Raw genomic sequence first — 17,198 nt, 5'->3', positions numbered from 1 at the left:
AGCTGTGGATCCTTACAACAGCAGTCCATGGTGGTTTAGTTGGGACGGGGATTCTGCCCGAGTGTCCGATGGGCTCGATCCAACTCGGGAGGGGATGTGAATCCACCCCCTTCCAACATCTTCCCAAACATCACAGAAAAGTATTCTGTGGGAGTTGGGCGTTCCATACCCTCCGGCAACCCCACAATTCTGACATTCTGCCTCAAAGCGAGGTTCTGCCAATCATTTACCTTGGCCCTCTGTGTTTTATTTTCACCAGGGAGATCTAAGCCTCCAATGAGGCAATTTGGTCGCTATTTTGAGAGAGATGTCCAAACGCCCTTAATCGCCGTGCCATGTGTTTTTACCAGTTTGGAGGCCTTTCCTAACTTTGACCGAATGTGAACCAGGGCATTCTCTATCGATTTACTACGGTCGTAGAATCATAGAATTTACAGTGCAGAAGGAGGCCATATGGCCCATCGAGTCTGCACCGGCCCTTGGAAAGGGCACCCTTCTTAAACCCACGCCTCCACCCTATCCCTGTAGCCCAGGAACCCCACCTAACCTTTTGGACACTACGGGGCAATTTACATGGCCAATCCGCTTAACCCATACATCTTTGGATTGTGGGAGGAAATTGGAGCATCCGGAGGCAACCCACACAAGCACTGGGAGAAAGTGCAAACTCCACACAGACAGTCCCCGAGGTCGGAATTGAACCCTGATCCCCGGAGCTGTGAGGCGGCAGTGCTAGCCACTGTGCCGTCCCGGACACAACCCTCTATTGCTTCTCAAGTTCCACTGCCAAGACGGCAACCATCTCAGCCGTTATTAGTAGCCGGAGTCGGGGGAAGCAGCCCCCGCCATTTTCTCCACTGAGGGGCCTCTGAATCAGTCGATGAATTTTTGTCCACAATTTTCTTTGCCCTGGTCCTTTTTGACATTTTCCTTATGTGGATTACCTTGTATCGATCAGATGGGATTTTACGCCACAATGTCCCCAGAAAGGGGGCAAAAAGGGCCAAAAATACAGTAGTTGGAATCCCTGTTGAACCACCTCGTGTGCGACTTCTCCTTGCATGCCGCCACTGGAAATCTGTATTATATGTTGATTTATAAGGTGCAAACGTTAATAATTCTACCTTGAATGCTACTATGCTAATTTGCTGTGTTAATTTTCAAGTGTTGAAATGGAGTCATCTTGGAAAGTGCTGGTGTAAGATGCAAATGGGATTCATTGTGAATGCACCATTGACATCATGTTGGTTCAGGACTCACTTGCTCCCATTGTGGTTTTTTGGTTTCCTCTTTCCACTTTTTTCATATGTTGAGCATTCTGAGTCGGTATTCCTCGGCCTTCCAAAGACCACTTGGGCAGTACATTTTATTACCCCCTGTTTGAAATTGTTCAACAATATTCCAAATATAAGGATATGGGAAGAACCCCTATTCCAAATAGGAGATGGGAAGAACCCTTATGTCACTGAAAAATAACCCAAATGATTTGGATTCTTGTCCTGGCTACAGTACTAGAAAAGACCCAGATTGGCTGCGCTGGGAAATCATTGAACATCAAGTGACTCAAATTCAGTCTTTGTCACAACATCTAAGCTGTGATAGTAGTATATTCATTAATGCATCTTTGTTGCTTTTATTGAACTGTGTCATACTGTTGTCATTGGCTTCTTCCTCAAGCTGAAAAACTCCTCTTTAGATAACAGGTTTAAAAAAAATATTTTCATACAGTTAATCTAAAAACCATCCCCGAAAGGTAACATATATTTCCTTTGATGGATCTGAAATGCCCTGTATGTCTAGGGCTAAGTGGTGCGGAGAGTAATTGTGAAGAGTGTTAGGAAGCAATCTGACTCCCCTGATATGGTGCACCAAGTGTCGAGGAGAGACTTTAAGTTGCACTTTTTCCCCCTTGTTTCTAGCCTGGCTAGGGAAGATTTGCATCACACTGTCCGATTTAGAGTAAGAAAGGTTTTCCGAAAGGAAAGATCCCATTGCCTTGACGTCTGTGACTCCGAGGTAGACCAGTGCCTCCTTTCGTTCATTTGCACAGCTGAAAAATCAAGACATAGTTTCTGATGAAATGAAAACCGTATAGAAGGCCACGTGCCTAATGATGGTTACGCTCAACACAACGCTTCAGCAGATTCTTCTCTCTTTGTTGCTAAAACAAATTACAGTTAAGTCAATCAAAATCCAACCAGTAATTCTTTGATACACAGGAGCACCCTCGGCTCATGATGGACGTGCCATTGTTGCAGGATTGCTTCTCCCACTAATATTTGTCCGGCAGCCAATTACCACTAAATTTGATGAATCAGTTGTTGTTTGTGGAGTCTTATCTGTGAAATAGTGGCCATATTTGCTGCCATGAAAGTTGCTGGCACCGTAGAGTAATTCATTACAGGGAAGCAGTTTGGGAAGCCTCCAAGATGTGATCTAGCAAGGTGCAATCTTTTCTATCGTATAAACTTTAGGACGACACAATCTAGGATATCTTCACAGTGAAGTGCAGAATGGAAAATACCAAGTAATCTTATCTATGATAAGAGATTAGAAAATAGAAGAATAAATGGGGGGAAAATCACTATGTGTAGAGTACAGAAAATATACAAGATTAATTACATTTTTTTCCAGTATTTTAAAATAAACGTGTCGCATGAAAATGGTTTGGATGTCCTGCTCAGAGACTTCCATTGAGGTCTGATTTTGTTCAGTGTAGCCATCTCTCAATATTTCCCTGCCCAGGACTTGACTTTTGGTCTAATACATCTTTTGATTGCTGTTATTGACTTATTTTAAAATGCTTAGTTTATAATTGGTTAGGTATTCATAATTGGTTAGGTATTCGAGTGGTTCTGTCTGCTTGAAACGTATTTTCTCAACACTCCCCACCCTTTACTATGCTTTGTTACTCCATCAGCTGTGGGTTGTGTGCTGTATTTGCCAGTAGTTCTGCATTTTATATATTCTGTTACATTAGATCTTGGTGTATTGGATCTATAATGCAGAGCGGTAACAACTTAAAAGGGTGATTTTGCGCTCGCACTGTTTGAAGGGATACAGGAGGTTCCTGTCAATCATCACTCTCCACAGGGAGTGTGGGTTGTCGAGTCCTCTGAAATCTTTCTGATGTTTCCCTAAATTAACTCTCTGTTGCCCACAGACAGTAACTTTGCCATTCAGCTGAGGATTTTCTCTGGCTGTTGTGACTCCCAAGTGTCTTGTTACTGTTCTTGTACTGAAGTTATTCTATGAACAATTGGTAGGGCGAATGGTTTGCCCTGACAGAAATTACGTTGCAAACAAAAGCCTGGAAATTCACTCAGTTGTCGGAATACTTGTATCCATGGAATCATCTGAAAAGGGTTGGCTTACGGTGTACTGTTAATTAGAAGCACTTTTACAAAAAAAATTAAAGCAATTTTAGAAATTAGCGCAGATGTACTTCACTAGAAGATTTTGGTCAAGTGACTTTGAATTGACAGGAAAGCAAAATACCTGCAGATGCTGTAAATCTGAAATACAAACAAAGGGCTGGAAATACCTAGCATGTCTGGCAGCACCCGAGGAGACAAAGTGAGTTTCAAGCTGCATATGACTGTGTTATCCAGAGCAAAGCGATCTGTTCATCCCTAGTTGTCCAGAGAATTGAATTCTAGTCTGCATTCTTGAACTGCTTGAGTCACGTGTGATAGTATTCCCATAAAGCTGTTCGGAAATTACAGGATTTTGACTCTCTGATGATCATAGAATCATAGAATTTACAGTGCAGAAGGTGGCCATTCGGCCCATAGAGTCTGCACCGGCCCTTCGAAAGAGCACCCTACCTAAGCCCATCCCTTCACCCTATCCCCACACTTCAACCTTATCCCCGTAATCCCACCTAACTTTTTTTCGGACACTTAAGGTCAATTTAGCATAGCAATTCCACCTAACCTGCACATCTTTGGACTGTGGGAGGAAGCTGAAGCACCCAGAGGAAACCCACACAGACACGGGGAGAACATGCAGAGTCTGCACAGTGACCCAAGCCGGGAATTGAACCTGAGACCCTGGAGTTGTGAAGCAACTGTGCTAACCACTGTGCTGCCCAGTGCTGAAGGAGTGATGATGATAGTGGCCAAATCAGGATGTTTTGCGACTTGGAAGGGAACTTAATGTTCTCAAGGAAGGAAAGACTCTGCAAGAAGGGTGCATTATCCGTGGCTCACTCAGGAAGTTAATGATATCAAATTGAAAAGAAAGATGTACAATGCTGAGGTAGTGGTAGACCAGAGGATTGGGAACATTTTAGAAACAGTAAAGGATGATTAAAAGAACAACACAAGGAAGAAATTGGTGTATGAGAGGAAACTAGCAAGAAATATAAAAACAGGCAGTTAATGCTTCTACAAGTATATAAAAAGGAAAAGAGTAGTTTGTGTGACCATTGGTGCTTGGAGAAAAAGCTTGGGGAATTAATAATGAGAAATGAGGATCGGGAGAGATTTTGATCAAGTATTTTCTGTCACACGCAGGGCACAAAAAGCACCCCAAGAATAGCAGACAATCAAGAGGTGAAAGGGAGTTGCAACTTAAACCAATCATGATCACTAAAGCAAAAGTATTGTGAAAACTAATGAGACTAAACGCTGTAATGTTTCCAGCACCCGATGGCCTGTATCCTAGAATCTTAAAGGAAGTGGCTGCAGAGATGGTGTTTGCATTGATTGTGATCTTCCAAAATTCCCTAGATTCTGGAAAGGTTCCAGCTGCTTAAAAAACAGTAAATGTTGCATCACTATTCAAGAAAGGAGGGAGGCCGAAAGCAGGAAACTATAGGATGGTGAGTCCAAAACCTGACATTGGGAAAATGCTAGAATCCATTATGAAGGAGATAGTAGTGAGATATTTGGAACATCATTTATACGATTAGGCGGAGACAACATGGATTTGTGAAAGGGTCATTGTGTTTGACAAATTTATTTATGGTTCTATTGAAGATGTAACAAGCTGCTTGGATAAAGGGGCAGCACTAGCCAAACGTCATGTAATAAAGTCCCACATAAAAGGTTACTGCACAAGATAAAGTTCATGGGAATTATATATAATCTTTTAGTGTCACAAGTAGGATTACATTAACACTGCAATAAAGTTACTGTGAAAATCCCCTAGTTGTCTCACCACGATGCCTATTCGGGTACACTGAGGGAGGATTCAGTGTCCAAATCACCTGACAGCATGTCTTTCGAGACTTGTGGGAGGAAACTGGATCACCCGGAGGAAACCCACGTAGTCACGGGGAGAACAGCAGACTCCGCACAGTGACCCAAGCTGGGAATCAAACCTGGCGCTGTTAGAATATATTAGAATGGATAGAGGATTGACTAACTCGCAGGAAGCTGAGTTGGGGGAGTTGAGGTAAGTGGGTCATTTTAGGTTGGCAAACTGTAATGGAGTGGCAGAGGGATCAGTGTTGGGACCTCAACAGTTTGTGATCTATATTAATGACTCTGATAAAGGGACCAACTGTCGTACAGCCATGTTTACTAATGATACAAAGATTGATAGGAAGACAAGTTGTGCGGAGGATGCAAAGAGATTCCAAAGGGAGAGAGATAGGTTGACGTCAGTGGACAGAAATCTGGTGTACGTAATATAATGTGGAAAAGTGTGAGGTCTACTTTAGCAGAAGAATAGAAGAGCAGAATATTATTTAAATAGAGCACAATGGCAGAATACTGTGGGTACAAAGGGATTTGGGTATCTTTGTACATGAATCATAAAAGGTTAGCATGCAGGTACAGCAAGTAATCAGGAAGGCAAATCAAATATTGGACTTGATAGGAAGGATGTATAAAAGTAGGGCAGTCTTTCTACAACTCTGTAGGGCATTGGTGAGATCACACTGCGATCACACCTGGAGTGCTGAGTACAGTTTATAGTCTGCTTCCGAAGGAGGATATACTTGCATTGGGGCAGTTCAGAGTAGGTTCACTAGGCTGATTCCTGGGATGAAGATGATGTCTTAGGAGGAAAGGTTGAGCAGGTTGGGCCTACATTCATAGGAGTTTAGAAGAATGAGATATTACCTTATGAAGACACAAAATTGTGAGAGGGCTTGGCAGGGCAGAAGTTGAGAGAATGTTTCCTGTCAGGAGTGGGAACGTTGGATCCATGGTTTAAAGATGAGGGATCTCCCATTTAAGATGGCAATGAGGAGCAATTTCTCTCGGGTCGTTAATTTTTGGATTTCTCCACCCCTGAGAGCTGTAGAGTATGGGCCTCTGAAAATATTCAAATGCTGAGTAAAACAGAATTTTGATCGAAAAGGGAATCGAGAGTTTGGAAAGTGGCGTTCATGCTGCAATCAGATCAACCATGATCTTCTCAAATGACATTTGATGGGCTGAAAGGCCTACTCCTATTTCTTCTGATCCCTTTGTCCTTGGGTTGTGGAGCTCATGGGAGATATTGCGACAGGCGATCTTGGAGATTGTACTGCAGCCATCGTGCACTGATAGTGAAGGAGATGAACCCAGTGAATTAGGTGCTGATCAAGCAGACTGCTTTGCCCTGAATGGTATTGGACTAAAATTAGTTCGTGAAAAGTTAAGTGGATTGTGATTTGATAAATCCCCTGGACCAGATGAACTCCATCCTCGAGTATTGAAAGCTGTGGCTAGAGAGATATTGGATTATTTGGTGGTGGGTTAACTTTCAAAGTTTCATAGATTCGGGAAGGGTTCCTGTCGACTGGAAAGTAACAAATGTAATCCTGTTACTTAAGAAAGGAGGAAGAAAGAAGAACTATAGACCTGTGAGTCTGACACTGGTTATAGGGAAAATGTTGGAATCTTTTTTTGTTTGAAAAACATTTTATTGAAGGCATTTTCAATATACATAATGAAGAAATACAAAAGCCAAGAAACATACAAACCCCTGCCTCCCAACACCCCCCCCCCCCCCCCCAACAAACACACCCCTCCCCCGCTGACTACTCAATACTCAAAGAAGTCAATGAACAGCTTCCACCTCGAGATGAACCCCTTCTCCGTACCTCGAATGGCGAAGTTGATCTTTTCCGAATATAGGAAATTGATCACCCATACCTCTGCAATCAGTGGCTCCGAGTCCTGCCAGTATAACAAAATCTATCTCCGGGCTATCAGGGAGGCAAAGGTCAACACATCGCTCTTTCTCCCCACCTTCACTCCCAGACCCTTTCGACACTCCAAATATCACCACCCCTGAACTCTGAGCTACCTCTATTTCCCCCCCCCCCCACACACACACCACCCGCACCTATCCTCCACCCCTGGAAAGAACCGACTGGACACAGTGGGCCCCGTGCACCATCTTAAGTTGGATGCGGCCTAGTCTTGCACACAAGGAGGACCATTCCCTCTCCGCAGAATGTCTCTCCATTCTTAGGCCCCTAACACCCTATACAACTTCTCACACTTATGCCTAACCTGCTGCATGGGAGCACTCTTACCTCTTCTTTAACTCCCCATATATATCCGCAACCTTGCCGTCCCCTATTTCATCCTCGGACAGAAGCTTATCCTACAGTACTGGGGGCAGCAGCATCAGAAACGGCGGCACCTCCTTCCTCATGAAGTCCCTGACCTGCAGATACCCTTTGGCAACTGGTACACCCCCTCCAGCTGTTAGAATCTATGATAAAGGATTTGATAACAAAGCATTTAGAAAAGAACAGTAAAATTGGATGGAGTCAACATGGATTTATGAAAGGAAAATATTGTTTGACAAACTTGTTGGAATTTTTGAAGGGTGTTAATCGTAGCATAAAGGAGAACCAGTGTATGGGATGCATTTGGATTTTCAGAAAGCTTTTAATAAGGTTCAAGACAGGAGGTTAGGAAATAAAATTAGGACGCAAGGGATTAGGAACAAAAAGCAGAATAGGAATAAACAGATTATTCTTGGAATGTCAGGCTGTTACTAGTCAGGTACTGCTATATAAAAGATTTGGATGTGGGGACCAATTGTAATATTTCCAAATTTGCTGATGACACCAAACTGGATGGGAGCGCAGGTTGTGAGGAGGATGCAAGGAGGCTTCAAGGGGCTTTGGGCAGACTAAGTGAATGGGCTAGAACATGGTAGATTGTATATACTACAAATAAGTGTGAAGTTATTTACTTTGGCAAAAAAATAAGGAGTATTTCTTAAATGGTGAGAGTTTGGGAAGTGCAGTTGTTCAGAGGGATCTGGGTTCCTTGTTCCTGAGTCACTAAAAGCTAGCATGTAGATGCAGCAAGCAATCAAGAAGGCAAATGGTATATTGACGTTCATTGCGAGTAGATTTGAGTACAAGAGTAAAGATTTCCTACTGCAGTTATATAGAGCCTCGATGAGACCTTATTTTAGAGTATTGTACACCGTTTTGGACCCCTAATTGAAGGATGAATGTACTTACAATACAGGGAGTGCAACGGAATTAGATTAATCCCTGGAGTGGCAGGATTGTCTTGTGAGGAGAGATTGAGGGGACTGGGTCTGTATTCCCTAGAGATTCAAAAATGAGGGGTGACTTCATCAAAACTTAACAAATGACAGATGTGACCGGGTGGTTGCGGATCATGTGTTACTCGAGGGTGATGAATTTTTGAAACATTGCCGCAGTGGGATGTGGAAGCTCAAATCGTTCAGAATGTCCAGGACAGAAATCAATGGATTTCTTTTGACCAGTGACATCAAAGGATATGGGGATAATCCGGCAAGGTGGTGTTGACGTGATCGGCCATGATCAAATTGAATGACAGAGCAGGTTCCTACTCCTGTTCCTGTGCACCTAATTAGTCTTTGGGCTTCTAAACTCAAAAGGAGATAAATAAGGAAAGTAGAAAATCTATGGCACAAATCTGAAGGATCCTGCTTCTAAAAACTGCACAACAGTCTCAGCTGGAAATTTGTGTGTTTCCAAGGACATTCACATTGTGTGGTCTCTCTTTAATAATTAATATGATTACGTGTATCTTCAAGTGTAACAATTTGGATTTTGATGCCATGGCAGTATCGTTGTCCAATAAACCTTTGTTCTTGATGTTCCAGATAAGAACATATTGATCCTAGATGGAAGTGAGTTCATGGGCTCTATGCTCACTAACCGACTATACTGTGATTCATATTGCAAAAACAATCACTAGGGGAAAGTGATAGTTGTGCAAGTAAAAAGTTATTGACACACAGTTTGTTATTCAAGCAAAGTTGAAATAAGTCGTTTTTTTTATATGCTCCATTTATACTAAAATCATGACATTGGTCCAAAACAGTTTTGTTTTACTAATGTTAAGAATTTGTCCTTTAAGGTCATTTCATTTCTTTTTACTCCAAAGCTAACTCAGACAGTGGATTTTATGTTCCATGTGGGAAACCCACATTTCTCATGTCCTGGACAACTCCATGCACAGTTCATCAGTTGGAGGAACTCAAACTCTGGTTTCCAGAGCTTGAGCAGCAGCTGGAGTAATTGCAGTGCTTCCGTGAGAATTGACTGCTACATGAATAGCATATTTCTAAAGGTGGCCAATCTGCTACTTAACAGTATGCAGGCAAACCATCAGATGGACAAGGACAACCAAGCAGGTAGTGTAGGCAACCCAACCCCCACCTCCCACCGAGGGCATCTAGCTCTCACAACCAATTGTAAATACTGGCAAGACTGATGGTTCCTCTGTGGAGTGCACCAAAGCCAAGTCCACAGCATCTCGGATGGCTCAGCTCTATAGAGGGGCCAGTTGCAGGATGATTGGGGAAGCTGTCGTAATTGAGGGGGTGGGGTAAGTGAGCAAGCGGAATTTCATAGTTAGTGATGCCTACAGGCATTTCTGTGACTGCAGTTGTGGTGCCAGGATGGTACATTTCCTCCCTGGTGCCAAGATCAAGCTTGCCACTGAATACCTGCTGATCACTCTGAGAAGGGAAAGTCAAGGAGCTGGAGGTCGCGATCCACTTCAGTACTGATGACATGAGTAGAAAGAGGGTTGAGTTCCTGCAAGGAGATTTTAGGGAGCTGGGAAAGACTGAACCCTCTCCAACAATGATCTTCATGCTTTCAGCACTTGTTTCTGTTTTATGAAAAATCGAAGCTCTGAACGCCTTATGGTGGTCACACTATAATCTATCACTGGCATGAATGTACATAATACTACTTATTTTGTTTTCCTCCCAGCTTTCCCCTGGTTTGGAATGGATATTGGTGGAACTCTTGTCAAACTTGTGTATTTTGAGCCAAAAGACATCACAGCTGAAGAAGAGCAGGAGGAAGTGGAGAACCTGAAGAGCATTCGGAAATACCTGACTTCCAACATAGCTTATGGGAAAACAGGGATTCGGGATGTGCACCTGGAGCTGAAGAACTTGACCATGTGTGGACGAAAAGGGAACTTGCATTTTATCCGCTTTCCAACGCATTCCATGCCTAAATTCATCCAAATGGGTAGAGATAAAAATTTCTCTAGTTTACACACCACTATGTGTGCCACGGGAGGTGGTGCTTACAAATTTGAGGATGATTTCAGAATGGTACGTCGCAGTCGTGCTACCTAATTCCTGTGACGAAATGCAGAATGTGACTTGCTTGGCAGACTGTTAGAGACACTATCTCATCTCCCCCTTTTCTGTTACGGTAGAAAAAGCTTTAATTTTTTATTTTCAAGCAACTCTTCATAAAAGTCTATCATTCTAGTGTACCATCCATGTTGCTAATATTCCTCTCGCACATGGAAGAATGCATGTAATACCTAATCTCACTCTAATCTACTTATTGTACAAATTCAACTTCATTTTATTAGCTTTATTTGTCAGCACCCTTGTTTCTCCCTATATCTCTCCTCCGCTAAGAGTCTTGTTTCTGTCTCAGTTCATCTGCAGCTGAAACCCTCGTTCATGCCTTTGTTACCTCTTGACTTGACTATTTCACTGCACTTACGGCTGGTCTTCCACATTCTATTCTCTGTAACTGAGCTCATCTAAAACTCTGGTGCCTGGATCTTAATTCACAGAAAGTCCCATTCACCTATCACCCCTGTGCTCGATGACCTACACTGGCTCCTAGTCAGATCGCGTTAAAGCACATTTCCTTGTTTTCAAATCGTTCGGCGTTGCAATCTGTAATCTCTTCCAACCACCTTGCAGGTCTCCCGAGATATCGGCATTCTTCCAATCCTGATCTCTTGTGCATCCAAGATTTTAACCACTCCATCATTGGTGGCCGTGCCTTCAGTTGCCTAGGGACCAAGCTCTGGAATTCCCCTCCTATATATCTCTGCCTCACTTTCCTTATGTGGGTCTGAGTCATACTTTATAAGGTTCCTGTGAAGTGTCTTGGGATGTTTAGTTGCATTAAAGCACTAAATAAATATAACTTGTATGTCCCTTCATTGTTCTTCATTCCAGTATGCATTTCACTGCACTGAATTGCATGTCATCAATGTGCCCACTCATAATTATCACCTCTTGCTATGTGTTACATTTTCCTCAAAATTTGCTATGGCTTCAAATTTGTTTTGTCAACAAACTTGATTATAGCTCCCCTCAAGGCGAGATCTAAACCATTTATATTAATGAAGAGCAAAAGAGGACCCAATATAAATCCTGAATCACATTATTAACTATATCTACCAACCCAAATCCCATCATTATATGGTCCTATCACTGCTGCAGTGATTCCAAATCTAATTGCCAAATATACAATGTATATGGTAGAAAATTATTTCGATTATTGAGCAGTTTTTTTTCTAGTTGCCTCCAGTAGAAACATTATATATTCTCGTCTTAACCACATGTAAATAGTTAGAACAGATAACTGTGAAGATTTAGATTGGTACATCTGATTGTAATATTATGAGTAAAGAAAGACCTGGGTTTCCTTTGTGAATTAATTTTCAAATCAACAGGGATAAGGTACATTTACTAATTTGGTATATCATATATGCATTATATGGAATAGTTCCCTTTGCAAAATAATAAAAAAACGAGTATTAGTGGCTTAGTTGGAAAAGTTTAGACTACACATTATAGTCTTGAGCTGTCTACTGTTCCTTCGGACAAATGTTACTCTGATGGGTGTTTGTTAATTTGCTGTCTTTCTTTTTGGCTGCTGCTGTTTTCCAGATGGCTGATTTACAGCTCCACAAACTGGATGAGTTGGACTGTTTAATCCAAGGCCTTCTTTACATTGATTCCGTCGGGTACAATGGTCTGTCTGAGTGCTACTATTTTGAAAAACCCACTGACCCCGACCAGTGCCAGAAAAAACCGTATTGCTTAGATAACCCTTACCCAATGTTGCTGGTCAACATAGGTTCAGGGGTCAGCATTTTGGCTGTTTATTCCAAAGATAATTACAAAAGGGTAACTGGAACCAGGTAAGCGCATAGACCTTCACAACCGTGTCACATTGCTATGTTCATGTGTAAAATGGGTTTATGTCTGACTTGTACTATTGTACTCGTTATATATTGACTTACTGTGGGGGCATAGGAAAAGATGGAAAGATCATATTTCAGCAAAAGACACTTGATCGATAATGATGGCAAATTCTGCCTGTGGGTATTTTAATCTGGCTACTTTTTTCCCTCAGTTTTCTACATATAGACAGAGTGGGCATTGAAAGATGAATGAAGAAAGGAGGAGAAAGAGAGAGAAACATCACAGCCAAATCTGATTCTGTCCCCTCCCAATGTCCTTGAGGATAACTATGTAGCAATCTTGCTTATTAGCTGATTCTGGACCAATGTACGAGAGCCAGTTACTGTTAACAGGAAAATCATCATTGACGAAAACTGAACACTGGGGCAATTAGTTCTGTGCAAATCATTTACACATTTTCTGCAGAGCTATAAAGGAGCTTGGTTTCAGCTCTTTTTGATGTGATTGAACTCTGCCGTCAATCAATATAATGAGGCTTTGGCAATTTAGCAAGAGTGGACTTTTTAATAAAAAATAATTGAGAAGACCAGCAGAAGGAATGTACAGTCAACATCTTTTAATCCAAATGAATGAAGTCCTTACTTGATAATTCAAATTGAAGACCTATGTCACCTTCCTGTTATATTTAAATTGCTTAATTCAAGCTACCAGGTATTTTTTTTCAAGCAAAAAACAACTTTTCAATTTAAAAATAGGCTTTCAACGTGAAACCATTTCTAAGCATCTCGCTTTTTGCATGAATGGTTTCACACATTGAAACTGTGTGTAGTCGTCTTTTCAGCACCTAATATATTTTAAAAAATGATTGATCTAACGTTCACAACACTTAAAGATCTCATTGAAAAGCAAATAACGCCAAAGTCTTGTTATTTCTATAATGGCTGCATTTATTTTTTTATGTGCTTTCAGTTAATGGGTTTGTTTCTAACACTATGGAATATATAACATATTAATAAAGTTTAAAAGATGATAAACCTCTAATTATGTGGTTTTGAAGAATGTTTTTAGCAATGTAATGTCAAAAATGTCTGCGCGATGTTCCTGACCAGGCAGACCTGCTTGAGCTGTGCTGTGTCCTCCAGGCCTTGGATGAAGAGAGTCCATCAAGCAACAGGCTCCTCAGGGCCCCTTGTGCCACTCTGTTCATAACACACTGGTGCTCTACAACGCCAGTCAACATGTGTGCAGCTCTGAAAAACTGCTAGAAAGGAACCAAAGCTCTTTTTCTTTGTCTAATATTGTCACACCTTAGCAGAAGGCTGATTTCCTTGAGGAAATTCTCTGTCAGAAAAGGGAAGTAACGGCTTCTTTTGAGCATTATCAATCATTTTCTTCTGCACAGGATTTCGGAGTGCCTTGTGCTAAAGTATTGAGCTGAAACAATGATGATTTCTCACACTCGAGCACAAGCTGCAGGGAAGTTGTGTATTGAAGCTAGACAAATCAGTTTGTGACTGTCTATCTGCCTCAAACTCTGTTGATTCATTAAGTCAGGGTGCACCTTATCTACTATGTGAAAAGCAAGAGATGTTTTCTGCAACTTCTTTCCCCAATACTATATAATACTCATCATGTGAAAGTTCTGCAGCTAAAGAGTGTATTTTCAATGATGCTTGTAAGGAAAACAGATCAACCTACAGATGCCTGTTTCTCACTACAGAGTCTGTCCACTCTTGGTAGGAGCCCGGAGAGGGAAGAAGCCCATCAGAGTAAATCATGGAAAAAGTATTAAGGGAGCAGGGTGAGAACAGAACCACTGGGGAAGCACAACCCAGAGAGGGGAGGAACCAGAATAGACCAGAGCATGGAAAAAACACTAGGCAACACAGGGAGAGAAGGAGCGGTATGGGAGCAAACACATGACAGCAGGAGCATGGGGAGAGTAGAATGCGAAGAAAGCAAGAGCATGGGGCAGCACAGAGGACAGTGAGGGTACATTTCCAACCGCCGCTTACTCTTGGACACAACGCCGTGAGAGGTCACCCTATGTTGCAGATCCCAGTTTGACAACCACTGCCGTATTGCCATCTCCTGGTAAGCTAGACCCAAATTCTCGTGCTGTGCCCTAAATTGCAACAAAAATGGCCTCCATCCTTCTGCCGTGGCTGTGTAGCCACCTACCTGGTTGGAGACCCATCGCAGAAGATCTGCAGGGCTGATGCAATACTTTGACTCCAGCATAAATCTAGCTATTGAGAGATTTAGTTCTGCTGCTGTCACCTTCCATGGAATTGATTCTGCAGATTTGTGAGAGAGCTGGAAATGCGAGGCAAAGAAAAGGGGGGAGGAGGAGGGGAGGGGGGGCGGGGGGGAGGAGAAGAAAAGGAGAAAGAGAGTCTGGAAATCAGCAAGCTAATCCCAGTTTGTGTCGCATGTGCAATGAAATTTCCGGGCTTTTCAAGTCAAATGATAGACACAGATTTTTATACGTGGCAAGTTTGAAAATGGCACACAAGAACTTTGTGGATTAATGATCGGGGTTTCTGTCTTGCAGCTCTGCAGTTAGCTAATTGGAATAGTTATCTCCGAATTGGTTATAGATTATAAAATTATTAAGTATTTACTCTATGGAATAATTTATTTTCTGAAATGTGTGACCTGGAATGATTTGCTATTAGAGTTCAACATTTGTCCTGTGTGACATTCCACAATATCACCAAAATTTGCACTGGACATGGGCAGCAAAACATGACACCCTAATTTTGCTCAAGAGAAAGTGGGTATGGTTGTGTCCAAATGGCTAATGCTCTTGTTATCTGACACATTGGGCAGAATTTTCAGCCCTTATCGGGGCCGGAAACTGAGCCAGGTGTGCATTCAAAGCAACGCAGTTGGCCAGCATGTCCATTCCATGGCTCCATTCCACTGCCGGGGCAATTTCTCCAAGGTGGGATGAGGAGCAGCAAGGCTACATGTGGCAGGTAGTCCATTCGACTTGTTGAGGATCACTTGAGGCCAATTGATAGAGGATGATTGTGATTTTCCAGATTCTCAGAGGCAGCAGGGGACCGTTTAGCTGTTTAGGAATAGCCTTCTGGTTGCAGGGCAGAGAGGCCTTCCTTGCATGTCTGGGTGTAGCAGCAGCTGGGCCACCTTGTAGAGGGGGATCCTTCTGCTTAGGGTGGCCTGGTTTCAAAGGCCAATTTTAAGCTTCATTTTGAAGCGCCCTTTGCCTCACTTGAAGGCCTCTGATCCTCCAGTTTCGAGCACTTGCCTGCTGTCCTTAATTGGACAGAAAATACCCCTGTCCACCACTTTTACATACGACAAAGCAGCAGCTCTGAAAGAGATTGGTGAACTGAAAGGAGGCACTAGCTGAAAGCAATGGTAACACTTAAATGGCATCCCTTTAACACATCTTGAATGTCATACATAATTTATATATAGTTATGTAGATCAGCAAAACAGCCATCTTCTGCATAATATCTTTTTTTAAATTTAGAGTACCCAATTAATTTTTTTCCAATTAAGGGGCAATTTAGCGTGGCCAATCCACCTACCCTGCACATCTTTGGGTTGTGGAGGCGAAACCCACGCAAACACGGGAAGAATGTGCAAACTCCACACAGACAGTGACCCAGAGCTTGGATCGAACCTGGGACCTCGGCGCCGTGAGGCAGCAGGGCTAACCCACTGCGCCACCGTGCTGCCCATCTTCTGCATAATAATATACAGCAGTCAGTTGAATAACCAGTGAATTTTTAGTGGATATTTGAGAGAGGAAGGGTAACCAGGGTATTGGGTGAACTTGCAATGGGATCGATAGCTGGAAGAGGTATTTTCAAGAGGAAGTGGATGGGGGTATTCTGGGAGGGGGGTGGAGTTCGACAACAAAGGGACGGGCAGGTCAGGCCCAATGAGCAGGGCCCGGGGTTATGATGATGGCTGATGGGAGGGGCGGGGAGATGAGAGACCCTGATCAAAATAGTAATGGGGGCTAGGGGGACCAGTGAAGAGGTCGAGAATGTTCACGCATTTAAAGAGCTTGAAGGCAGATGTGGGTGATGCTGCAGGAAACCCACCTGAGGGTGAAAGATTAGGTGAGGCCTGGGAAGGGTTGGGTGAGTCAGGTTTTCCATTCAGGGTTCAACAGTAGGGCTTGGGAGGTAGAGGTATTGGTGGGCAAGAGGGGTAAGGTTTCAGATGGAGAAGGTGGTGGTGGATCGGGGGGCAGATGCGTGATTTTGACAGGGGCGTTAGGAGGTTGGTGTATATGGCCCAACTGGGACGATGCGGGATTTGTGAAGAGGGTGCTGGGTGCCATTTCGGATTTGGATGCCCACAAGTTAATGGTAACGGGGGGGGGGGGTAGATTGGAATATGGTGCAAGAGCCAAAAGTGAATAGGTCTGAGCTGCGCTCGCTGGGACAGTTGGTGGGGCAAAGGCGCTGGCTGGGCTCATGAGAGATGGGAGGAGTGGACCCGTGGAGGTGCCTGCACCTGAGGAAACAGGGGTATTCGTTTTTTCTCCCTGGTACAGAAAGTGTATTCGAGAGTAGACTTTTTATGGTGAGGAAGGCGTTATTAGCTGGGGTCAGAAGGTCAGAGTATTCGGCGATATTGATTTCGGACCATGCACCGCATTGGGTGGATGTGGTTCTGCAGAGGGGGGTGGCTCAAGCAGGGGTGGAGAATGGAGGTTGGGCGTTAGGGGATCAGAGTTTTTGTAATAATATCAGGAAGATGATCGAAGAATATGTGGGGTTTAATTGCACGGAGGAAGTTTCGCAGTCAGTGGTTTGGGTAGCTCTGAAGGC

The 17,198-nt window shown here is 43.0% G+C and overlaps 1 protein-coding gene across 7 annotated transcripts in view; it reads left to right on the top strand.

Annotated features, from left to right (window-relative positions):
* Positions 1 to 17,198, top strand: part of LOC140393052 (pantothenate kinase 1) — a 92,076-nt gene that overhangs the window by 31,436 nt on the left and 43,442 nt on the right. For all 7 annotated transcript variants that reach the window (XR_011935479.1, XM_072479007.1, XM_072479008.1 and 4 more), the window contains exons 2-3: positions 10,181 to 10,533; positions 12,124 to 12,377. Coding sequence is in view for 6 of the 7 variants with exons in the window: in XM_072479007.1 (XP_072335108.1) it covers positions 10,181 to 10,533; positions 12,124 to 12,377 (607 nt within the window). In the remaining variant the exon portion in view is untranslated. The remainder of the gene's footprint in view (positions 1 to 10,180; positions 10,534 to 12,123; positions 12,378 to 17,198) is intronic.

This window comes from Scyliorhinus torazame, chromosome 16 (genome assembly GCF_047496885.1).
Source record: "Scyliorhinus torazame isolate Kashiwa2021f chromosome 16, sScyTor2.1, whole genome shotgun sequence".
Classification (NCBI taxonomy): domain Eukaryota; kingdom Metazoa; phylum Chordata; class Chondrichthyes; order Carcharhiniformes; family Scyliorhinidae; genus Scyliorhinus; species Scyliorhinus torazame.
The sequence above is the reverse complement of the archived record's forward strand: the minus strand, read 5'-3'. Positions and strand labels throughout refer to the sequence as shown.